This window comes from Corythoichthys intestinalis, chromosome 9 (assembly GCF_030265065.1).
Source record: "Corythoichthys intestinalis isolate RoL2023-P3 chromosome 9, ASM3026506v1, whole genome shotgun sequence".
NCBI lineage: Eukaryota > Metazoa > Chordata > Actinopteri > Syngnathiformes > Syngnathidae > Corythoichthys > Corythoichthys intestinalis.
Genome location: NC_080403.1, coordinates 18,519,123 through 18,545,698, shown reverse-complemented (window position 1 = coordinate 18,545,698; position 26,576 = coordinate 18,519,123). Strand labels below are relative to the sequence as shown.

Genomic DNA, 26,576 nt, shown 5'->3' with positions numbered 1-26,576 from the left:
TCGCTAGAAAGGTTCACTACAACAGAGCCTTTCTGAGAAGTCTACTGCTTTAAGATGTCGACAACGCCGCCGAGTGTTATTTTGCATTTAGTTCTAGATGCATGTGATATCTAGCGAAGCATCAAGTGGGCGTAGATTGTAGGCTGTCGGCTACAGTCAGGAAATATTGGAGCCACCTAGCCTAGCATCGTGTTTGCAACAGCGTCACAACTCTTCCCTTCTTCCCACTCCTGCTCTTCTTTCTCCGTGTCTCTGACTTTTCTCGCGTCATTCAACCAACGTAACAACACATAGTAACGCATTGTCTCGTTACCGAAACGGTGACAAAATCCGGAGAAAAAAAAACAATGCACGAAAAACGTACAGATTTTGAACGTACGGTGTACACATTTAAAAATCAGTGTTCACAGTGCCGAAACTGTAGAACTTGACAGGTATGCATCACCCTTGGGATTATACAAGGTCAGGGTCTGTACTGATAATAAATTTTAAGACTACTGTGTGTATATATAATGGCGGAAAACACAGACAAGGCTGAAAAGCAGTTTTTGATCTTGCACCCATCTTTAAAATAAACTGTTGTATTTTAACCCAAAAGAACTGTTGTGTTTGATAGAACAATATGTCTATATGCTGCCATAGCAGTTTCATGGCGCATTAAGCCACCAAACTATTTTTCCATTTTACCCTGGAGACCCCCGTTTAGAGACACCGTGCAACCGCTTTTGTTTCAACCCAGCTATAAAAAGGTAAGTAATGATATTCATTATTCTAAAGGTCTATCATTTTTAGCTTAGAATCATTAATTGATGTCAAATTTTTAGTTAAAAAAAAACACTTTATAAAATATTTAACTCATATTTTTAAACTTTTAACAAATTGCGTAACAATGAAAAAAAAAAAGATATCCATCTATCTGATATCTACTTTGTGACTATCACTTTATTTTTTGTTACTGTCGCATTTCCCCCGATAATTTAGATAATCCAAACAAAGATAAATTGGGAAAAACATTTAAAAGGGTAAATATTTGAAAAAGAAAATCTCAACTACTCGGTGTCTGCAATTTCTGCATTGCGACCCTTGTTATTTTGCCGTGTTTCACCCATAAAATCCACAAAAAGTCTGGCTGTGGCCATTCACAGCTGTGTCTTGACACTCAGCAAGAGATGCTACACGGAGTTTTGGGATCGAAACAAAGTAAGTACGCGATAATATCTTGTTAAAATCAAGGTGTTTTTAATTATACTCTTTCATGCTCTCACCTCGAGTCAGGGTTTAGGTTTTTTTTTTTTTTTTTTAAATGCTCTGTTCAAAATTTTTCTTCCCCCAGAAAATTGAGATTTTAAGCTTTCCAATGATGTATCACACATGCCTATAGAACAATTTTGAAATTTGGTCCAATTGGGGATCTTAGAGCGGAACTTCAAGTCACCTGAGTGTTTTCCGCCATATATATGTATATAGAGAGAACAAGCAAGAGAGAGCTTAGACTGAACCTAAAACATCCCTTTTTGGCAGTATTCTGCAATATTTTTCAGTGACCACAAAGGAAAAGGTGTAATTTTCATCATTTTATTTACAGAGTACTAAAAATAACATTACATAAAATGTCTTTTTAAAAGAACCCATTGAATATTACAAAGGTCTGAAAATCTTGTAAAGTTAGGATATAAAATCTTTGAACAGTGGTGCATAATTGAGAAGAAAAATAATTTCCGATAAAATGTACAGTATATATTAACTGTTCTACATTAAAAAAAATGAGATGAACAACACAAAACTCGGACAAAGGAGATGAGTCGATGCCGCATTTACGGCGAGGCGTACGCACAATCGAATCATGTTAAGTCAATGTATGTAATCGTTAAAAAAACATTTACAAGTGATGGCAGACCTTCATCACACTGGCCTTGTTTCCGTCATGTGACGACATATTTAGTCCACAGGTTTAAAAACTGTACACAAAACGGAGGACGACGCTTCAAAAATGGACCATTCCGCCACAAGGGTGTGGAATGGTGTGTTTTTATGCTACTATACAAGCGCTCGATCAGATCCACTGACAGCTCAAAGGAGACTATACACAAAAACTGGGTCTTTAAGGAGGGGCATGCATACCATGCGCGCCAGCCCTTATGAGGAAGTTTTTTACGAGCTCACCAAAAGGAAGCCAGTCACGTCTAGGAGGTATTTCATCATCGGTGTCACATATTTCGTCGTTAGTGTAAGCGGCGGTGGCATGAAGGTGGAGTTTGGGCTAGCGCGAGTCCCCCTGAGTTTAGCGCAAGCGTCAACGAGTCGAAGCGGACGCCGCCTGTTCCTTTAAGACATGGTCGATTTTTAGCTCACAGCTTCGGAGAGTCGATTGCGGTTTGTGTGAAGGATTAAAAAAAAAAAAAAAAATTGAGTCCTGCTCATTTCCTGAAAACTGCTTTTTGTTGTGAAGCATCACACCTCGCAACGCCGTGTGCTCGTGTTCTGCAGTCTCAGCTGTGCTGGTAATGAGAAAGTGGGTGGGCTTCTAAATGAGGGGGGCCGTGTCCAGGGTCAGGCCTTTGCCGGGGTCTAGGCTGGCAAAGAAGCGTACGTCGCGGTCTTTGTCTGATTGGAGCGCCATCAGCGTTTCCTCCAGCTCATCCGAAGAGGCACAGCCCGCCTCCTTGAAGTAGGCTAGGAGGGTAATTGACAGGTAGTTAGCTTAGCATTAGCACCAGACTCTGAAAAGGTAGGGGGTACTTGGACCAATTGCATTCCATAAAGGCTTTCTTTTCGTTTATTTATGGTGTACCACAGGGCTTAATCTTGAATCTTTTAGTATTCAGTGCCATTGATTAGGGTTGTTCCGATCATGTTTTTTTGCTCCCGATCAGATCCCGATCGTTTTAGTTTGAGTATCTGCCGATCTCGATATTTCCCGATCCGATTACTTTTTTTTTGTGCTCCCCATTCAATTCCAATCATTCCCGATAATTTTTCCCGATCACATACATTTTGGCAATGCATTAAAAAAAAAAAAGAATAAAACTCGGACAAATATATACATTCAACATACAGTACATAAGTACTATATTTGTTTATTATGACAATAAATCCTCAAGATGGCATTTACATTATTAACATTCTTTCTGTGATAGGGATCCACGGATAGAAAGACTTGTAATTCTTAAAGGATAAATGTGACTTTGTATATTGTGACTAAATATCACCATCTAGTGTATTTGTTGAGCTTTCAGTAAATGATACTGTAGCCATTTAACTTCTGCCCAAATGCACAATGGGAAGTGCAACCATGACTGTGCGTTGTGGTACCAATTGATATATCTTCTCTGTGTCGGGAAATAACATAGGGTGCTAAGAAAAATATCAACTACTACCTTTCTTCCCCACATTGCTTACCATGATTATTCTAATCGTTGGAAGAGGAATTGTAAGGCATTAGCCATTTTAAAAAAAGGCTCCAAAGGCTGCCAAAATTCACTCTACTCATTTTACGCTTTTAGCTCTATATATTGTATATGTAAAACGGCGCCTTTATAGGTTGAACGCGACAATGCGTGAGTGGGTCGTGCAGCGCATGCGTTAATTGCGTTAAATAATGTAATGTGATAAATGTAAAAAATATTAATTCTCGCCGTGAACGCGATAAATTTGATAACCCTACCTTAAGCTTAAACTAAAGACTCTGGAAGAGTGTAACACATTATGTCTGTAACGTTAAATACAATGAGAAAACGATTTAATTAAAAAATATATTAAAAAAAGGCATGTCCGATATTTTTTTGCCGATTCCGATACTTTGAAAATGACGTGATCAGATCCGATCGATCGGGACAGCTCTACTATTGATGATAGCCGTCCAATAAGGTTCCTTTTTATCCTTCTGCTGTGAATTTTATTGAGTTTATCACTAGTGGATGTCCGAGCCATTTGAAGTGTGAGGATGGCAGCGAATGAACACACCACTTCAAATGGATCAGACGTCTCGCTTTTAGCATGAGTTAAATAGGATTTTCTTTAAAAATTATGATAATCCTCTGGATGAAATGGAGTTTTTTTATTTACCTTATTTTTTTGGACTATAATCCACTTTTTTTCTTTCAGTTTGTACCCTGCGGATTCTCTAACACAGGGTCTTATTTATGGATTTTTTTGTTGTTTTAAACAAAATTCACATTTTCACGTTAAAATGTATTAGGGCTGTCAAATTTATCGCGTTAACGGGCGGTAATTACTTTCTTTAATTAATCATGTTAAAATATTTAACGGATTTAAAGCATGCGCGGAATGACCCACTAATGCATTGCCGCAAACAGACTACAGTGGTGCCGTTTTTTGTTTACTGAGAGCTAAGAGGCAGAGAAAAGCGAGTCTCAGTGGACACAGGCATTCCTTGGGGTCGCGCCATTTATTGGCATAGACTTTGGCAAGTCTTTCTCAACAATCATACCTACTGCGGTGAGCGGCATGGGGAAGTATGACAGGAGGTCATCTTTAACTTAACACGCTTCATTAAACAACGCAGAACATATACCAGTTGCAGCCACCACTGACAGTCATGGTTGCCCAACTTCCCACCATGCCTTTGGGGGAACAGTTAAGTCGCTACGGTATCATTTACTGAGAGCACAACATAAATAATATTCCTATCCCTCAAAAAAACAAAGTTCACAAAAATAGCGCTCAATGCAAAGAGAACTGGCATTCCCAATCGAAATAGCTATGCAAAATGCACATAAAACTTAAAAACTTACTCAGACTTTGGTCAAACTATTCAAATATTTCATTTAGCTCAACAAATACACTAGATGGCAATATTTAGTCACAAAATACAAACTATCAGCGGTCTCATACGTTGTGAAGTCAACACTCAAATGAACGTAAGGTACAATGAACCCGGAAACTACGGCGTAAATTGAGTGGCAAAACACACAAGAAAAACTTGGATAGATCTCTAATTTAAAACTTGCCCTTGGCACCTTGTGGTGTATTTCAACCACTACCTTGCGTAGTTAAAGACACTGTGGAAGAACAGAAGGAAGCCGTGACGTCCCGCTCGGCAATGTCAACAATGACGAGCTATTAGTTAATTTTTTTATTGAAAATTTTACAAATTTTATAAAAACGAAAACATACAGAGGGGTTTTAATACAAAATTACTCTAACTTGTACTCACATTTATCTTTTAAGAACTATATCTTAACTTATCTGTGGATCCGTTTAACAGAAAGAATGTTTATAATGTGAATGCCATCTTGTGGATTTATTGTTTTAATAAACAAATACAGTACTTATGTACAGTATGTTGAATGTATACATCTGTCTTATCTTTCCATTCCAACAATAATTTACAGAAAAATATGGCATATTTTAAAGATGGTTTGAATTGCAATTAATTACGATTAATTAATTTTTAAGCTGTGATAACTCGATTAAAAATTTTAATCTTTTGACAGCCCTAAAATATATATTTATATCAGAAAAACATTTCAATTTGCTCCACAGCCCTGCGCATCATGATGTCATTGCTACTCAAATTCTCAACTATAGTAGTTCATTTCATATACTAGTACATCCAGATCATTTCAATACTAATATTGTGCAACATTGCTCTATGGTGATCAAATTACAGCAAGTGTGGCACCCCTTACTATTTGCTGATGTTACCATTCACTGATAGATGTTACAAAACGCATCCTACCTTTCTCCATGACGCTCTGCCGCAGGGCCTTCGCTACCAACACGCGCACGTTGGCCACCGGGTCTGACGAGAGGCTGAGCAGGCTAGGCAGAAGGTGCTGGCTGAACTGATCCATGGGCATGCAGTCCTCCTCTACCACCGCCTGACCACGAAGAAGTGCGTGAATACGCGACGTTGACACAACCCTAGCTTTGTCACGAACGCGCTCAGTCAGTCGGTCACCTGACAGATGAAGGCAAAAGCTTGTCGTCCCACCCATTTGGGACAGTGGCAGAACCTGACGGTCAGCTCGTTGATGAAGTTCACGCCTAAATCATCGGCACCACTCGAGTATAATTTCTGGAGGATTTCCACCACCTGAGAAAACAAGAACAGAATGAATACAATTGGGCTTTTGGGGGCTGGAGCCTAGCCCAGCCTTGTTAAATTTTGGGCCAGAGGCTGGTTACATGCTGGGTCGGTCATTGGCCAAGATGCAGGGCACATTTGGAGAAACTGCCATTTATACCAATACCGCGAAAAGTTTCACGTTACAGCGTAGCATCACATTTTAACGCAATGTTTTCCCTTACAGTGCTTTACCTATCACCTTTATAACACGGTAAGTCTCACATTATAATGCGGTTTCACAGTATAGAGAAATGAGTTTCACATTTACACAATACGTTTATTTACCACGTATAACGTGAAGTTTTACATTATATGTAGTGTTTTTTAATTGATAAAAAGTGATGTCGTGTTATGACTAAGATTGACTTGCTCATTGGAGAAATGAAAAAAATGAAAAATTCCATCCAGTTCAGGTCACTGGTCGTATTGAGTCCTTGGGTCTTACAGTGTATCACAAAAGTCAGTACCCCCCTCGCATTTCTGCAGATATTTAAGTATATCTTTCCGTGGGACAACACTGACAAAATGACACTTTGACACAATGAAAAGTAGTCTGTGTGCAGCTTATGTAATAGAGTTCATTTAGTTTCCCCTCAAAATAACTCAAAATATAGCCATTAATATCTAAACCCCTGGCAACAAAAGTGAGTACACCCCTTCGAAACTACATCCCTAAATGTCCAAATTGAATACTGCTTGTCATTTTGACTCGTTACAGGAGTGCTGTCAGTATTGCTGCAGAGATTGAATAGGTGGGGGGTCAGCCTGTTAGTGCTCAGACCATACGCTGCACTCTACATAAAATTGGTGTGCATGACTGTCACCCCAGGAGGAAGCCTCTTCTGAAGATGGCACACAAGAAAGCCCGCCCGTCTCATCAGACCATAGGACATGGTTCCAGTAAGCCATATGCTTTGTTGACATGTCTTTAGCAAACTGCTTTCTTGTGTACCGTCTTCAGAAGAGGCTTTCTCCTGGAGTGACAGCCATGCACACCAACTTGATGTAGAGTGCGGCATATGGTCTGAGCACTAACAGGCTGACCCCCCCCCCACCTCTTCAATCTCTGCAGCAATGCTGACAGCACGCCTGTAAAGAGTCACATGACATTTTGGAGGGAAAATGACAAAAAGTACGCAATTTGGACATTAGGGATATACGTAGTTTCTATGCGGCGTTCTCACTTTTGTTGCCAGGGGTTTAGATATTATTGGCTATATTTTGAGTTATTTTGAGGGGTAAATAAATTAACTATTATACAAGCTGCACACAGACAGACTACTTTTCATTGTGTCGAAGTGTTGTCAGTGTTGTCCTATGAAAAGATATACTTAAATATCTGCAGAAATGCGAGGGATGTACTCACTTTTGTGGTACACTGTATTCTTAGTGTAGAATCTGAATTCTGAAGTATGTGGGATTAACTCCAGAAATCGTTATCTATATGACGAACATGACATGCTTTTATTTTGAAATGTTCACCGGACGCACGTTTGCCAAACCTCTAACCGTAAGCTTTACACTCCGCGAAAAAAGCTTTTTTTGTCATTGCATGTGGTGTCAGTGTTTTTTTTTTTCATTTGCAAATGCTGGTAACCAGTGATTTTTCATGTTTGAAGTGTCACCTTTTAACCGCAAGTTTGCGTTTTGGAGAAGACTGCCAATGTTTTATAGCAGGCTAAAGTAGTAGTAGTAGTAGTTGTCGTCTTTTTTTCCCCATAAGCCTCAATGTAGCAATGCTAACGTTTACCGCATTTAATATAGATGCGTTTCCTTATTTTTTATGTTTAAATTTTAATTCCTCGGCGTGTTGATGACCAATAAACATCTTTGAAAGGAACTGGAGTCTCATATGCCATCAGCACGCATGCACAAACGTATGCACGCGCGTGGCGATAAATCACAGTCGTGAAAATTACCGCCTTCATTTTTATTTACCGTGCGTTAAATGGACTCATTGGATATCGCTACAGGCTTAGCAACTTCAATAAAACATGTCGTTAGTTAGTTTGATGGGCTTAGGATCTGCCAGCTTGTAATTGTTTCCTGTTGTCTTCCAAAATTACAGCTGGGTGACGGCGCTTTAGGTGTTCATTCACGGCTGACGTGCAGCCAAGCTTGGCATTGAAGAGACAGGACACAACAGTGTACCCTCCTTTGTTTCGTTGAAATAAGTCAATGTTTTGGCCACTCTGGTGCGCTTTTTTGGCTTTGTGCTGCTTTCCCCGCTCGCATACCAAGTGTCCGACATTAACCCCCCCACCCCTCAAATGTTTTTCCTCAGATGTATACAATTGAGGTATGTCACCCTAATTTACTTCAAAACAGCGAATTTCGCCAAAAGCTGAGAGATTTTCATGCCGGTTCGGATCTTGCTCAAGGATACTTAGACGAGGTTATAAGAATGAACAACCTCTGGGTTGGGGAACGACTACTACCACTGAACCACGCCACCCTCTATTATTTTCTATTTGTGTGATTCAATAAACATGCTTTAGATATGCCAATAAAGTTCAGTGTTTGCATTTTTTTAACGCCAATTTTTACACTTTTACTGCAAATGAATATCGGCTCCAAAAATCTGTTATCGGCCCCTCTAACTACTAATAATCGGTATCGGTCATGAAAAACCCATAACGGTCGATCTCTAACATCCAGGTTTCTAGGCTACACAACATCTATCCATCTAACAAACCATCAGGCTGTGCAACGTACCAACTTGTAAGAGATCCACCTGACTTCTGAGACCTTGTCTGAGCAAAGTGTGAGTGCGATCTGCCTGAGGTAGTCGTAGACGTCGTAGTGGCTGTACAACTCAATGATCAAGATGAGCTGCCTAGAAAGGAAGCCGCAACAAGAAAGAAAGGAGGGAAGTTAATTCTCTACCATGTGATATAGTACAACTAAAAATGTGAGTCAGACGCACTCTGCCAGCTCGTATCGGAACCTCCAGTTGCGACTGTTGTCAGTCACCATGAACTCTTGCAGCTGGTACAAATATTCTCTCCTTTTGTCAGCATGGAGCAACTGGAAGCACAAAATAAAAGTATGTGTTTACTTATTTCACAAAAATTATAGCAAAAGGACGAGTTGAGTCTCCAGTCAGACCTTGAGGAAGTCGTACAGGTGCTTGAGGACACCTATGCGGACCTCGTCCAGATCTTTGAGGAAGCCGTTAAAAATGGGCACCAAGTCCGCTGCTGTTAGCTGGTCACCTAGAATGACTGCCAGTTCGTGGATGGAGAATGCCAGCGTTCGGCGCACTTTCCACTGTAACAAAATTGAAGATAAAACAAAAAATATTGTTTTAAGATCAGAAGGGGCTCCATGATTGAGCCCTGTGGAACGGCTTTGAGCTTCCTTAACTGCTATTAACTAAAGATATTAAAATGGGGTTAAATTTTTCTTTTTTGTGCCTACCTGCACATCAGTGGCCAATGTTTCGTACGTGTCTTTGAGGCAGTGCCAGTTCTGCCGACCCAGAGTGAGCGCAACACCTGGCAGGCTGAAGGCACAGTGCTTTGCTATCTCTGTATCTACTGTCTGAGCTCGTGCTGGGTCTGTCATGGAGAGGTACTGATCCAACAATTGCTGAGGAATAACATTCTGTGGGCCGAGAAGACAATTTAGCTGATCAGGAAGAGTCAGAATTTTAAATAATCTTGGAGGACATACCTGGACTTTAGGCTTATCTTCGCACAATGAGTCATCTTTTCCCTCTTCCTCCACACTTTCAATTAGTTCTGATACCTGAGAAACAACATTATGTTGTAAACCGCAGAATAATGTCAGGTCTTCACATTTAGCAACTTATTTTTACTCTCGTACCAAAACCGGGGAGCCAGGTGGCGTCTCTTCTGGATCCTCCAAAGGTTCCGTTTGTGTTGTCTCATCTCCTTGTTCCTGGACCGGACATGTTTCAGTTTCCTCGATGCTTTCTGTCGTTTGTTCCTCTTCCGCGAGAGTTTCGTCAACCTCAGACTGAACCTCCGGTGATTTGCTTTCAATAAGCGGGCTGTCGGTGTCGCTGTCCGCAGAAGGCTCTGCCGGCTGGTTTTCCGTGGGACTGTCATCGGACGGGCTGTCGAGCTGAGCAGCCTTCAGAGCCGCTGCCAAAACCTGAACTTGAGCTGGGGAAGAACAGTAATGGAAAATGCTGTGACATTTTCAAATGTAAGTTCGGAAAAACTGGGCAACAAATGGCGCAGTTGCTCACCTTGGACATCGGGGTCGTCAATATGTGGCTGCAAACAGTCCAAAACCATTTGGATCTGGTGACTGGTACTCTTACCCGAACTGGCTTTAGAATCGGAAGTGCTTCTGAAATCTTCTTTCTGCTCTTCTTTCCTCTCCTCCTCCTTCTTCTCAATCATGTCCCCCATTTGACAGCTAAGCAACTCCAATTCCCCGCTGATATCTGGTAGCGGCGGCCTCCAAAAGTGGAAGGAGTTAAAGTTCTCGTCCGCCTGCGTGGCATCTTTGGCGTTCCTGGCGTTGTTGCCAGTGTGCACCGGGTTGTCCAGCCCCTCTCCGGGAGTGAAGCTATGGTTGTTGTCATCGTAGTTCATCTCCTCGGCAGCTGGCACGTGCTCCGGCGATGGCGTGGCACGGCCGTCTTGGTTGGGAGGCGTATGAGCTATTGTCCTCTCAGTGCGGCGGCTGCTGATGTCGGCGCAGTTGAGGGAGTTCAAGGAGCAATCGCTAGAATGATAAATGCAGATGCTAAAAAGATCACAAACATCAATCTGTCTAATGCAGGAAATGAGTGGGAAATGGGTCTAATCTATCCGGTCATTAGTATTCTGAAGTGTAGGATGTACAGTGCCCCTAAAGGGACATCGACAGAAATAAAATAAATTTAACCTATCTGGTAAACATTAGCAAGCTAGCCACTTGTTCTTTTGAAGTAAAGCTCAACCAAATGCGGTATTTTGTGCATTTTTAGCACGCCGAAACTGCTGGTGTTCGATGCGCGCCTGAGTTTAGCTCAAACGACATTAAAAAAAAAAAAAAAAAAAAAAAAAAAAAAAAAACATCTTACAAAAGAACAATTAGCAAACTTGCATCGCAAAAGTCCACTAGCTTAAAAGCTGTCTAATGCTAATGTTTACCAGATAGTTTCTAGTGTACACCAGATAGTTTAAGCTTATTTTATTTCTGTCTATGTCCCTTTAGGGGCTCCGTAAGGATGCGTTCAAGGATCAGGTACCAGCAAATCTAATGTCCACAATTTAAGTTTAAGTGGTGCTGGGTGATATGGCCTAAATATAACATTTGAGCAACCCCCCCCCTCAAAAATTTGAGCAAAGATATTTACACGTTTTTTTTCTCCATCTATCTTTATTTCGCCCCTATTGTGCCATCAGCCCACAAATACAAATGAATAACTATAAAAAGAAACAAATGCAAACAACTGGCAAAAAAAAAAATGAAACTGAATGATTAATTTCTTTTCCTGAATCTTTCAAAACTAAAACTTCTTTCAGTTACAAAGTTGATTTTTCAGGTTCAAATATTAACTTTAAGGTTTCGGTTATGCTATTTTCACCGATGATGCGCTAAAAACGTGTCTTGGGAGACTAAAACATAACAAGATAAATGCCATTTGTCGTCTGATGACACGAAAACGAGATGAAGACGAACATGACTAAGACTTATAAAATAAAATTAAAATTAAAGAAAATTAAAATGGCTGCCAAAAACAACACTGGTTTTGGCAATATATATTATAATATCGCTAAGCATTACTTGTACCCTTCTTTACCTGTCTGACGTGCACCTAGAAACATCCAGTAGCCCGCCGTCATCTCTGAAGTGGAGGCCTGCACTGGTTGGGTTGGCGAAGGTGGAGATGAAACGGCCCAGAGACTGAAAAGCAGCCTGCCGCACCTAAATTTGGGTAAAAAATGAATACATAAATAATTTAAGAACATTTTGTCAGCTATTTTCTTATTTTGTGTGTGTTTGTCATACCCATCGGGACTGATCACTGATGAGGCTGATGAAGAGCGGAGACAACTTTGCACGTCGCACCTCAGGCGAGGTAGAATTTGAGACCATCATAAAGCACTCGGCGCAGGCTTTCCTGATGCCCCACAGGCTGTCCGAGCACAGTTCGAAAAACTTGGGAATCTATGTTAAAACACAGAAATGAAAACAGAACCAAATTAAAAGACATCGCCGGCAATGGTACAGAAACATGAACATTGGGACTTTAGAAAAAAATCCTTACCAATAGTTTTTCTGTGGCTTCCTGACCCACAATTGAACAGAACTCTCCAAAATTGGCCGCGCAAACCTAGAAAATGAGGTACGGGAAGGGAAAAAAATTAACACCATGCATGTGTATCCTTTCAGAATTGCCGCCAGTCAGCCAGGGACTTAAAATTCCACAGGAAAAATAACAAGGATTTGCCTGCCAGGCTGATGTGCAAAACCTAAGTCTGACCTGCATATTTATGACTGTAATTCCTGCTAAATAGCGCCATAACAATCTCAAAATAAAATATTCACTTGTAAAGAAAACGGGTTACCTTCCGCACTTGAAAGAGTCTGGCGTCACTGCACAAATCGCAGAAGCGCGGCAGTAGGAGCTGCTCCACTGTGTCTTTGCTCAGCATGGTCACCACTTTGCACATGATCTGAACACAGACGCATATGTAGGGTACCTTTAAAAACCTGTATTAAGTTACCTGGACACTTGGTTAGGTTCTAGCTCTATGAAGATTATAAATCATAAAAACCCTGGGAGCTTAATTAATGTTGTTGTTGTTGTGGTGTTGTTGTTGTTGATGTTTTGCAATTTAAATCTAGTAGCGAAACAGGGCTTGATGAATTAAGGTTTTTTTTTTTTCTTTGAAAAAGTAAGATTTAATTTTAAAATAAACAAACAAAAAAATATATATATAAGTATATAAAAAGGGGCAATTTATTTTTACGTCATATCATTCAGTCATATGTTTTGGTTACTTACAGCAACCGCTTCAATCTTGTAATCATCATCGCTTCTGGGTTCTGTGAGTTCCAGAAGAACCGGACAAACTTTGGTCTCCATGTCGGACTTTGAGATGAGGCCTTGCTCCAACAGCACCAGCAGTGCCGCCTGGCTGGTCTTTCTCACCTGGGAAAAAAAGGCATTGGGTAAAAATTTGAAAGCCATTTTCAACATTTGTGGAATTTGAGAATGGCTTTGAATCTTGCCTGGTTGTTGGGATCAGTCAGATAGAGTACCACGATAGGTACTAAGTATCTGGAGAAAGCGGCAGGGAAGTTGGGCCGACTCTCATGTAAGAACATGGCGATGTTGGGGACCTGCTCCATCAGCTCGGCTCGCACTGTCGGCTCTGAAAAATTACGTGCATGTGTTAATGGCACATATGAGGCTGGCGCTGCAAGCTCCAAATAGTAGCGACTCGAGTACACCAGAGTACATGAAATGGTATCTACCTCCATCTTCGGACATTCTAGCAACTGTCTCCATGACACTGATGAAGTCATTTTCATTATCGCTGAACTCACGAAGCACATCGAGCAGCCCGCGAGCCACGATCTGCCTAAAAAGCCAAATGAGCGTCGGGTTAGTTCACTGCCTACAACCTGTGAGCGCATTGCGAAACCGAATAGCCAAGCAAGGAAAAGCTGGTCCATAACAATTAAATGTTTATGCACACAACAAAAGAGTATTATTTTTGTGTGTGTGGTTTGCTTTTTCTAACCTGCAGGACATTAGAGTAAATAATAAACGGTGGCTATTGTTGTAGTGGCATATCCACATTCCGGGCCGAACAAACCTACTAGTACTATATTTGAAGCCTTCTGTCAAAATTCTGTTTATTGTATGAAGTCGGTGCAGGTATGTGATGAGCATGTGCGCTGGAATGCAGACGGTCTCTTAGGCGTCAAAGGCAGCGAAAACCTGAATGGTGTGTAAGTCTTTTATAACAAACTAATAACTAGCGATGTTAACTTCACAGAGTCAGCACGGGGGAATTCACCTATTTTATAATCATTCATAGTTTGATTTGTATTGTTATGACAGATTTCCATTCTTTTGTTGCCTATAAAGGCAGCAAACAGGTTTTATTTACCGGTAAATGACCAACATTAAAGCACTTAAAAATGTATAGCCTGACATTGTAAAAACAACCCAAACAACTTTGCTACAAATGGACATGGACAAGCAAGTCGAGAAGTTCACATGAAGGCTCCAGCTTTTTATCGTATTTCCTGCCAGATGTGGCACCACTTTGCAATCGGCACACTGACGATGTTGCCATTTCCTGAACTGTGGGTGTCAAAACTCAAAGTATGCTTTAGGTTGTGGGCCGAATAGGATGAAAAATATATTTCAACACACTATAACTAAACATTTTTGCAAATCCAAACATGATACAATATTATTTGGAAATGATATAACTTAAATTTAAAATATGTTGCTTGACACAAAGCTCTATATTTGAACGAGCAAGGCCAATACCTAACTCGTGCTGAAGAAAGAACTACAAGGCGTTCCCTCGGTAAATAAGATCGTGACTACTTTGTAATGCTAATTATAGCGAGGTAGCATATACATTCAATCACGTTTCTGTTGTATCATGTTTCCTCATTTCCTATGTTTGTTCTGTCTGTCTGTCTAGCTACAGTTTTGAATGAATATCACAACAAAAATCACTACAGAGGTAGTATTTGAAACTCCTTCAAGGCACAGTAAAACTTTCAGCATAAAAAGGCATTCAAGTCTACCATTTGGCGTGACCAAGCAGATAAACCCGACAGGATTTTTAACTACAACGAGGAAATACATTAGTGTACGAGAAACTGTACTTAACTATTTATAAAACGCCGCTAGGCATGCAGGGAAGGCGTCAACTCACTCTTGCTCTATAATATTCATCACATACAACAGCTGCTCGCACAAATGTGTGCTACCAAAGAAGCATAGCAAGTAGACAGATTGCGGATTGCCTATCATTCCTTCAGAAATTGCTGCACTATGGGATTTGGGATTTGTGTTACAGAATCAGGGAAGGTAGCACGCTTTGCTGTAGTTACGACTTTGGAAACAGTTTTTTTACAATAACAAAAAAGTGCATTTGCAGTCAGGCTTCAGCGAGCTAAAGCACTAGAAAGCGCCAAGGCTGAGGCGAATACATGACTGGAAAGGTTTCCTTTTTTTGGAAACTCTTACCTGTTGAAGACATTCTCACTGAAGGCGTACTTTTCTAGCCTCCCGAGGGGCGTCAAGTTGTCCTGGCCTGCATCGAGGAAGGCCGTGATGCGGATGCTGTCACACTCTGAACCATAGTCATCGAATCCAACTGCCAGATGGAAAACGGGTTTCTTTAGCACCATGGGGCTCGACATTCAATCGCCAGTCCAGTTTCCACTCAAAGCGGGATTTAATTTTGTTTCAGAAACACTGATTATTCATTACAATCTGTAGAGCTACTTGTAATAGCTTCTTACAATGTTTCTTTTTTTTCAAATCAAATTTAAAAGTTGAGAGAAAAAAGGTTTTAAAAACAGCCAAATGAACCCCTTAAAACAAATATTAAAATAATATAGCCATACAATTAGGGGCACCACAGTGAAATAATAAACTTTAACAAGAATAGAATAGGAAATTAAAAAAAAAAAAAAAAAGCTGTGAATTTACACCCTAAAAAAATCTGAATGAAAAACATTGGAATTGACTTCTAATTGGCGAAATTGTTCTAAACTGTGACTATCATAAAAAATGAATTAGAATTACAAGAATTTAAAACAAGAATGAAGTTGGAATATCACAGGAAAATAATCGGAATCATATTTAAAAAATTAAACTGTATAAAAACATACAGTATATTAACAATGTTGTAATTGGTCAAGAATTAGTCATGCTAAGAAAACCAAAGAAATAAATTATGACTTGACTATGTTTTTCTTGAAGAATAGAAATTTGCTATTATTAAACTTTTTTCTTAAATCAAGTACTCACAATCATCCAGATCGTCATGGCCGTCTTCAAAGTATAAAGATAGACCTGCAATGAAAAATCAGTGGTCGTCAACACTTTACGCATTGCACAAAAATGACCTCAACGCATGAGGACAAAGTCTCCCTCAGTGAGAGAAGGCCAACGTGAATCACACTGCAAAAAGCATGACTCTGTGAATGCAAATAAAATAGCGTACCAGTGAGGTTACGAGTTTTAAAGAAAAATGCATTTAATCCAAAATCTGCCTGGGCCACATCCGAATTTTTCTGGTGGCATTTAAATGAAATCAGGCACATGGGGTAGAAAGCAAAGTGCGGCGAACACTGACACTACACAACAGTTGCCCGACTTCTTGTGGCTAAGCACATCCACAAACCCGAGTGGCAGAGAAAGAAGGCGTTGAAGGCTAGCGCTGGGAAAACAAAAATCTGATCAAGAGATTATGTTGTGGGAATTTGCCTTGCTGGTGATAATCAGTAAGAATTCAGCTCATGGGGGAATCTCAAAAACTCTCAAGTTTACCTGGTCAGGGGTAGACAATAAGGGCAATTAGCCACTGGCCCTACTATCAAAACCACTGGACGAGGTTAATAAAAAGTGCAGCAAAACTGTGCAAAATCATGAATCGAGTACAAATAATCCTATTCCAATTCCATAATCACTCCCGTATAGTCAGCATTTTTTTCTATTTTTTTCTTGGGGGCTCTGGGGGTTGGGGGTGGGGTGGGGCACAGGAGATCCCCATGCCTAGGCGAAGCTTTCCTGTCTTTCCCTTACTGCCCACTGAAAGTGTCCCCCAGCTCAATTGTCGTGGCAACAAATTAGAAGTCAAAGAGATGACCAAGGAAATTATGGCAAACGATTTTCAAACCAGACCGACGTGATGGCAATATTATTTTCTCCGTAGTCACGCAGATGAATTATCAGGTTATGTTCATAACATAGGTTTTATACTCGTCAACTTTTTTCTAATTTACTTGTCTGCATATGTGGGAATTGATTTGCACACCTCACAGTAAACCTTGTTTCTTGTCTCATCGTAGCTGTGCCAATTCCAGCGTTCTCACCGGGGCTGCAACTTTTCTCACTTTTCTTTTCATAATGGATTTCGCTTTCCCTCAACTCCTCCGGTGACTTTCTCATTCTTGAGTGGTCTTCCTAGGCCTGTCGCAATACCAAATTTTAGTGTGCGATAATTTATCTCATAAATTATTGCGATATGCGATATTATTGCACCCCCCCCAATTTTTTTAAAAACCAATTTACAATAACACAGAGAGAATACAGTATATATTAATAGATAGATCATCATCATAATACTTTTTTAAGAAATCACAACTAAAAACAATAGACCATGCCTCTTAAGTAAAAGACAACAATATTAATACCGCACAGAAACACAGAAGAAATAAAATGTCTTTTTAAAGAAAAAAAATAAAATTGCACTTAATAACTTAAGCATTTAGGCAAATGAAAACTTTTCCTCTCATAGCTTCTGCTATGACGTTCCATGTGTAATATTCTGATTAGATGTTTTCCGAGGCACCCTGAAGCGCACACAAAGGTGGTGATGTTTTGTCCATGTGATGCGGCACAGCCTGCCGAGAGCCACAGGTTGAGGAAGTGTTGTTAGCGTTGCGTGTTAATAAAGAACAAAGTTGTCAGCACGTCGTGTGTTTGATATCATTGCCAGAAAAACGCATATAATACATACAGCTTCCTTTTAAATGTTGTCCTTATAATGATAATCTGCTGCATCTTAAATGACTTTTTGACTTTCCACCTCCATGATGGAGCGTTCTTCGTCCATGTTATTATTTTTTTTTTTAATGTATTCATTTATTTTCTTTCAGGCATGACAAATCCGAACAAAGATACAGCATTCATATGTGTTTACATATTAATTCAACCCGAAAAGAAAAGGGCAGACGGGAGAAGCCGAAGCTTAAGTTCGCTGGTTAAACCGTGAATCAGCAACTGGGCTGTTGACTCCAGGCCCGGCTCCGCCCATTTTCATGGATGCGGATCTGGCAAAAATAAAAAATAGCCTAAACCAGAGGTCACGAAACCGCGGACCTCGGTCCGGTTCCAGGCCCCCAAGCCGTCTGGGCCGGATCTCAAGCTGTCGCGACTAATACACATTGCAAAAACAAAAATCATTTTTGTCTGCGGGTTTGCAGAGCGGAGGTGGGCTTGCCTGGTATACCAGACTCACCGCTGTTCCAGCGATTGAGTCTGGCGACCGTCTGGCGGATCAAATTCCGAAGGCGGAGCAAGCCACAGCAAACAGTGGAGTGGACCAATCAGCGACGGGCAAACGTGACGTTGTTAAAGCGACAAGTAATTAGCGTGAGCGGAGAATGGAGAAGTTTATTCAAATGGCTAGCGCGAGCCATGTTCACTGTTGTCAATGACTTGTTTCGATGTGTTTTTGGTAATTTAAAACTGCTTTTACCACGGATTGGAACATATCTCGGCTCTCCCATTCGCCATCTGTGTTGTTGTAGACACGACATTCGGCACGCAAGAGTGACGTTACTCGTTAAGAACATGTCACGCAAATAAACAAATCAGATTGGACGATTGATTTTGTACCTTGCTCGAGAGGCCGTTAATGGGCTGGGTCCCAGACTATTTCTCACAGTGTTTCAAAAGTACAGGGAGAATAGTCTGGCTGTGCCAAGCAAGAGGTGGGCAACAAACAAAAACCTTAGCGGTGACGCGCGTGAGCCAGCCATTGGGAGTGAAGCATTTGAAAGTTATTTTTAGAACAGCATGTCTCACACTCCCTTTCCAGACTCCGTGGAGTGACAGCCAAATACTGAGCCGAATGAAGTTGGAGGAAGAGGCGAAAAAGGTACGGCAAATGGCGTGCTCAAAACTACGCAAGATTGATGCAGAAAACAAGAGTGTTTAAGGAGGAGTGGACCAACACATTTTTGTTCATTTTACCTGGCGGCAGGACAAGACCGCTATGGCTCATCTGTTCAGAGACGGTAGCGCTTTTAAAGGGCAGCAATTTGAAAAGGCACTATGAGATGAAAAGCGCAGCTTTTTCGCAAAGTTTCCCTATGAACTCTGCCATCCGTTCTCAAAAAAATAGCGGAATTGAGGGCTTAATATGATCGCACCTCAAAGCTCATGGTTCATTCATTCACTGCACAGCAAAGCGCAAATGAATGCTCCCTCAGAATAGCGTTGATATTGGGTCAAAACAAAGTCTTTCAGTGACGCACCAATTGTCAAAGATTGTATGAGTGCAGTTGCTGAAACTGCTTCATGGAAAGCAAAAAGAAGAGGTCTGTCAAAAAATAAAGCAAGTCCCCCTGTCAGCATCCACAATAAAAAAAAAAAAAAAAAAGTCTTGAACATGCTCTTATGTTGCTATTTAATGATTCAATTAAAGCACTTTTTTAGTTTTATGCACCTGTTATATATTATTTACATTTTTGAATGATGTAAATATCAGCATGGCAACATAAAGATGCGTTTGTATTTTTTGGAAAAAAAGAAGCATTAAAAATATTTCCGGACCCGAGATTGTTGTAATTTTTAAATTTCGGACCCAGAGGATTTTTAATTCATGACCCCTTGCCTAAACCATACAGCGGGCTCCGGCACGCCGGAGATGGTCCGCAGTCAATCCGGAGCACTGACGCGGCCGTTATACGTTGAACAATAGGATATAATGGGAACGGATTGGCTCCAGCGCCATTTTTTGCTGGACCTGGAACGAAGATGCATTTTGAGTATTTGGTAAAAAGGAAGCCGAACTTTTAACAGCACGTGTGCCGCATGCGCGCAAGCACGTGCACGCGAGGCGATAAATCGCAGTGAAAAATTTACCGCCTTCATTTTCATTTACCATGCAATAAATAGAATTATTGCGACAGGCTTAGGTCTTCCCCCCGGTGCTTGGCCGGGTGCCGGGGGTTTTCAGAAACATGTCGTCTTCTCCTATAATGTTAGGTGGGTAATAAGATACTAACAATCAACAGCACCAATCAAGTTGCACACGTTCACACAGGTGCAAGCGAGCGAATGAGGCGCGTTTACGCCCCACGGAGAGCAACGACTGGCTGTGTAGATTGTAAGGTTGTCTTTGATCGGGATAGCGTAACGTCATCAAAACACGGAACCACTGGGAATTAAAGTGAAATAAGATTTTATTTTATTTTTTTAAAGTATTTTATTTGTTGCCATGGTTAGAGTTCATTTGATATAGCTCTAGTGTAGGTGCAATATTTTTCTGAAAAAGACAAAAATCTTCTGTAAAACAATCAGGTAATCGTTGGGAATCATATGGCTCGTGGGTAGAATTTGGGCCAGTGGGCATTTTACCTGAGTGATTTTTATCATTATAAAAACATGTTCAATTAATAAAAAAAAAAAAAAAACGCAAAGCATTATGGAGTATGTAGGCATAGCCTCTCAACCCATCACAAACCTGCTAATTTGCAAACTTGGTTACATCATGAAATTCACTCACTCTTTTTTAAACTCAAAAATAAGATTCAGGCACACTAGTAACTCCTGTAATTGTTTTACAAGAACGTCTTTAGAAAGAAAGACAAATAAAAATGAATGAAAAACACTGTGCAAAAAAATGAATGACACAGTGAGAGAGGAAATTGCTGAGAAGAGGAGTAGTCATGAGTCACGGGTTTGGCAGTATTTTGGATATTCCAAATCCGACCGGAGTCAGACAATCGGTGTCGTCCATAAACTGTTCAGGGTTATTATCTCAGAGAGTCCTGAAATATCACTTATTTATTTTATCAACTCAACAGTTTTCATCCATATAAGTACAGCGGTAACAAGCAGCATCGGACTACAAAACCTGGAAACGTTGAAAAGACAAAGGACGCAGTAGCGTATCACTTAGCCAAAGACATGCTAAAACTAAGCGCAGTTGAGTAATATGGATGCAAATATCTTATACGTTTGCTTGACCCCCAATACTGTACATTCTAGCTTTCCCAAGGCTTTGCACAAGGTATGAGGAATCAGTGGAAAGAGAAATTCTGTCAGGAAGGCACTTTGCAACAACTACCAGATGATGTCATGTCAATGCCGGTTAGATGTTTCTACATTTTTCATTATGCAAATGTTCAGACATTCTGATTTCTTTGTTTGCAAAATACTGGGCACATTTTGTTTTATTTGCATGCTTGATGTAAGCAGTTATTCAATGCAGAAGTTAGTGAAATACTTTTCACCTTTTTTTTCCCCCCAGTATTATTCAATTTCCACATTGCCTTGTATTTAATAGTAGTTTACGTTTTCATCACTGTATTGACCTCTTTTTGAAGATCCAATTTCAAGTGTAAAATGTTTTAAATTTAGTTTCTAAATCCAAACTATTTTAAATTGGAAATTAAAAAAAGAAAATCACTTGTTATCGATATTGAACAATCTGAAATGCTTATAGGGTGATGTAAATTTAATCCATATCGCCCAGCCCTAGATCCATGAGTGGAATGCAAAAATGCGTCTTTTGTCTAATCGTATTTAACATGTAAAAGTCACTCCCCAATATGATATACAGTAGTTATCGAATACTGTTATCCACAAAAAACAAACATTTTACGGCTAATATGAGCACAAACGGAGAGTTCTTTTTCATCCATGCTTACTATCAGAATGTAGTGCTGAAAGTTCTGAGGAATGCCTTTGCAAATTTCAAATAGGCATATCAAAAAAGTCACCCGTGATCCATGTTTGACACATATAAGTTCTGGTGTCACCAGAGCTAAACATACAAACTCCACTTCGGAAGTCCAGAGTCAAGATTCGAATCATAAACTAAAATTTGACACGGACATGTGAAACACTAAAACTTACTTTGTTGCTTATGTGCTGTAAATATACAACTATTTCGTAATCTAAATATGTTGACATTACCTCATCAGAAGTCCTTATGTGATATAAATGAGTGTGTGGGTTATGTGACAAGGAATGTTACTCACACTCCTAGATGGCCGCCACTTCTGCCTAATTAAGCGGTTTAAAATAACACTGTCAGACAGTCTCATGTGATCACAGCACATGGTGGTGAAGCTTTCTGAAATATTCATAGTGCGTGTAAGCTTTCGTAATCGCATATCCACAATACAATAGGAATAGATTTGACTAATTAAAAAGTGTCTTAATATATAGATTAAATACATTTGACAGGTCACTCTTAAGTTGTAGTACCTGCATCACTAGAAGTGTGCAAGCTTCTTTCAGTAACTGTAAATGAAGTTACATGTGTTGTTTTATTTTATTTTTTTTTCATAGTCCAGTAGATCAGTTGTACTTAACTTTTAATAACAATAACTGTTTGATTTAGGAATGCAACTAGTTAGTTCGAATAATCGAATTTGGAACAATTAATGCATTGCAGAATCAATTTTAAGAGATGTAAAACAAAGGCTTGCTAAGATCGCACTTTCAAAAGAGCATTAAATGCGAACACAAAATAAAAATCCAGAGTGTTTATTCAGACTATGCATAATTGCACTTTCATTTAAGATTTAAAATATCTGAGCTTAGCTTCAAACGGTATAAAAAAAGAAATAAACGAGGATCCAAGTACAACAAAAGAACAATTGGCTAACTTGCATAGCAAAAGTCCACTAGCTTAAATGCTATAAAATGCTAACTTATATATATATATATATATATATATATATATATATATATATATATAAAATGCTCTTAATAAATTGTTCAAACACATATTCCAACAAAAAAAGCTAATTATACCAATAGACTAAATTATGAATGTATTAAAAACATTAGCTCAAACAAAAACTTACGTTGGTCTTAACAGGGAGCAGCTGAATTCAGCCACATTAAATGAGTTATGCCATATTCACTGTTGCCACTAGAGGTCTGTGTATCCACCCAAATCAATAAAACTAAAATGCAAACACTTTCAAAATAAACCATTACAACACCACTAATTAAATGAATACTCGAAGCAGCAAAATTGGATTTTTCTAATCGAATTACTCGAGTTAATTGATTCATCATTGCAGCACTAGTTACATTTATAGTTTTCCAAAACGTATGTATATATGATTTGCATTTAAAATCATGTACATTTTGAATTTGAACAGATATCTATATTTAAGCACAGCGGTAATGTTAAAAACTATACATAATTTTACAGAGGTTTTAAATTCTTTCACCGTCACTGACGATGAGAAATGTCTGAACCTCTGGCTCTTTTCATCCTTCTGCTGTGAATTTAAATGCGTTTATATCTTGTAGATGCCCAATCCATTTGAACTGAGGGTTCCCACTTCAAATGGAATGGAAGTCTGGAAGGAGTGGGAACCTCGTTACCTCACGATACGATACGATTTGCGATACAAAGCTCACGATAACGATGATCTGACGATACAACGATTATTGATACAGTGCCTTGCAAAAGTATTCGGCCCCCTTGAATCTTGCAACCTTTCGCCACATTTCAGGCTTCAAACATAAAGATATGAAATTTAATTTTTTGGTCAATAATCAACAACAAGTGGGACACAATCGTGAAGTGGAACAACATTTATTGGATAATTTAAACTTTTTTAACAAATAAAAAACTGAAAAGTGGGGCGTGCAATATTATTCGGCCCCTTTACTTTCAGTGCAGCAAACTCACTCCAGAAGTTCAGTGAGGGTCTCAGAATGATCCAATGTTGTCCTAAATGACCGATGATGATAAATAGAATCCAAATGTGTGTAATCAAGTCTCCGTATAAATGCACCTGCTCTGTGATAGTCTCAGGGTTCTGTTTAAAGTGCAGAGCATTATGAAAACCAAGGAACACACCAGGCAGGTCCGAGATACTGTTGTGGAGAAGTTTAAAGCCGGATTTGGATACAAAAAGATTTCCCAAGCTTTAAACATCTCAAGGAGCACTGTGCAAGCCATCATATTGAAATGGAAGGAGCATCAGACCACTGCAAATCTACCAAGACCCGGCCGTCCTTCCAAACTTTCTTCTCAAACAAGGAGAAAACTGATCAGAGATGCAGCCAAGAGGCCCATGATCACTCTGGATGAACTGCAGAGATCTACAGCTGAGGTGGGAGAGTCTGTCCATAGGACAACAATCAGTCGTACACTGCACAAATCTGGCCTTTATGGAAGAGTGGCAAGAAGAAAGCCATTTCTCAACGATATCCATAAAAAGTCTCGTTTAAAGTTAGCCACAAGCCACCTGGGAGACACACCAAACATGTGGAAGAAGGTGCTCTGGTCAGATGAAACCAAAATTGAACTTTTTGGCCACAATGCAAAACGATATGTTTGGCGTAAAAGCAACACAGCTCATCACCCTGAACACACCATCCCCACTGTCAAACATGGTGGTGGCAGCATCATGGTTTGGGCCTGCTTTTCTTCAGCAGGGACAGGGAAGATGGTTAAAATTGACGGGAAGATGGATGCAGCCAAATACAGGAACATTCTGGAAGAAAACCTGTTGGTATCTGCACAAGACCTGAGACTGGGACGGAGATTTATCTTCCAACAGGACAATGATCCAAAACATAAAGCCAAATCTACAATGGAATGGTTCAAAAATAAACGTATCCAGGTGTTAGAATGGCCAAGTCAAAGTCCAGACCTGAATCCATTTGAGAATCTGAGAAAGAGCTGAAGACTGCTGTTCACAAACACTCTCCATCCAACCTCACTGAGCTCGAGCTGTTTTGCAAGGAAGAATGGGCAAGAATGTCAGTCTCTCGATGTGCAAAACTGATAGAAACATACCCCAAGCGACTTGCAGCTGTAATTGGAGCAAAAGGTGGCGCTACAAAGTATTAACGCAAGGGGGCCGAATAATATTGCACGCCCCACTTTTCAGTTTTTTATTTGTTAAAAAAGTTTAAATTATCCAATAAATTTTGTTCCACTTCACGATTGTGTCCCACTTGTTGTTGATTCTTGACAAAAAATTAAAATTTTATATCTTTATGTTTGAAGCCTGAAATGTGGCGAAAGGTTGCAAGGTTTAAGGGGGCCGAATACTTTTGCAAGGCACTGTACATTGGTCAGAAAATCATTCTAGGATATTCCACAAACAACTAATAAACAGAAAAAAAGCTTCTGCTGTGAATTGGAATGAGATTATCACTAGTAGACATCCAATCCATTTGAACTGGGAGGGTGGCACCGAATGAACATCCCTCCCACTTCAAACGGATTGAATGTCTATGGCCATCAGTGACAGCAAATGCCAGGCAATGAGGTAATTTTGGGCCATTTAAGGTAATTTACCTTTTGATTTTCAGTTACCTCCTGTTGATTTTGGGGTATTTCATGGGTCACTTCCTGTTTATTTTGAGTTAGAGAAAAGGAAGCGACCTGGGAATCACCCAAATCAATAGGCAGTGACTCAAACTAAATAGAAAATGACCTGTAAATGTCCTAAAATGAACAGAAAGTGACCTGTAAATGCCCTGAAAATCGGACAGAATGACTGTGAATGCTCTGGTTTCAAATGAACAAACATTCCCAGTCTAAATGGATTGGGTGTCGAGCACCGTCAATGCAGCCTTAGAGTTAATTGAGACACTATTATGGTGGAAGATTTTGGTAGCGACTTGTTTTTTTTTTTTTTTTTTTGAACATTGACACCTTTTTAAAATGATATCTTGATTCTTGGGAGGAGCATATCGATAACCTTTTGGGATACAAAGTATAACGATATATCACCATTTCGATATTTTGTCACACCCCTACTGTCAATAGCAGCAAATGAGTTAAAATTGATTTTCTTTAAAACTCATGACAAGCTTCTGAAAGAAATTTAATTTAAATTTTTACAAAGTTGCTAAAAAAAAAACATCCATTTTCAGGTTATTGATAAGAACAAGAACTGAATTGTTTCATTTTTCTGTCTCAACGTCGATCGTTTGTTGGATTGGACGTCTATCGCTGTCAATGGCAGCCAATGAGATAAAGGACTAATAATATCGCAAATAAAGATCTTTTTAATCACACAGTCATCTCTTGATTATTTTTAAAATCGTTGTGATTGTGTATTGGGTTTGTAATGCAAGAAGCAGAAAGTACAACAGCAAGATGTGAAAACAACAGTGTTTACAGCTGCCCATCGTAAGGAATGTGCATTGAATACAAAAATAACACATAGAAGATTAAACATTTAAATGCAGCGTTTCCTGTGTTCGGGTCGGGACACTCGGCGTGTTTTGCTTGGCGAATCCGCTGAGCTTGTCGTCTCAATAATAATATTTCGCCAGAGTAGCGTGCATATTGTTGGATTTAGCCAGCTTATGCTGAAAATGACTTTAGCATTCAGGATAACGCTGGCTAGGTCAAGATACGAGCGTCTGCAAAGGCAACCAGAAGCTAATAAATGCAAGAAAAAACGTGCGAATATGTTATCAAATTTTGTTTAACTGCGATTTTTACGAGTGGAAAGTAGTTATACATAAAAACGCGAGCCTAAAGTGAGATATTTCGACATCCCCGCTTAGCTTTTGTTAGCCTACTGG

General features: G+C 39.7%; 1 protein-coding gene across 1 annotated transcript in view; it reads right to left on the bottom strand.

Moving 5' to 3' along the window:
• Positions 1–1,559: 1,559 nt before the first annotated feature.
• Positions 1,560–26,576, bottom strand: part of ppp4r1l (protein phosphatase 4, regulatory subunit 1-like) — a 25,710-nt gene continuing 693 nt past the window's right edge. Inside the window, exons 2-20 of the mRNA XM_057846109.1 lie at positions 16,068–16,112; positions 15,279–15,408; positions 13,538–13,644; positions 13,292–13,434; positions 13,065–13,211; positions 12,625–12,732; positions 12,324–12,389; positions 12,065–12,223; positions 11,856–11,980; positions 10,308–10,792; positions 9,920–10,221; positions 9,767–9,841; positions 9,512–9,697; positions 9,200–9,361; positions 9,018–9,118; positions 8,807–8,927; positions 5,924–6,058; positions 5,702–5,843; positions 1,560–2,673 (exon numbers count right to left, since the gene is read on the bottom strand). Of these exons, the coding sequence (XP_057702092.1) occupies positions 2,525–2,673; positions 5,702–5,843; positions 5,924–6,058; positions 8,807–8,927; positions 9,018–9,118; positions 9,200–9,361; positions 9,512–9,697; positions 9,767–9,841; positions 9,920–10,221; positions 10,308–10,792; positions 11,856–11,980; positions 12,065–12,223; positions 12,324–12,389; positions 12,625–12,732; positions 13,065–13,211; positions 13,292–13,434; positions 13,538–13,644; positions 15,279–15,408; positions 16,068–16,112 (2,888 nt within the window). The 3' untranslated portion in view covers positions 1,560–2,524. The remainder of the gene's footprint in view (positions 2,674–5,701; positions 5,844–5,923; positions 6,059–8,806; positions 8,928–9,017; positions 9,119–9,199; positions 9,362–9,511; positions 9,698–9,766; positions 9,842–9,919; positions 10,222–10,307; positions 10,793–11,855; positions 11,981–12,064; positions 12,224–12,323; positions 12,390–12,624; positions 12,733–13,064; positions 13,212–13,291; positions 13,435–13,537; positions 13,645–15,278; positions 15,409–16,067; positions 16,113–26,576) is intronic.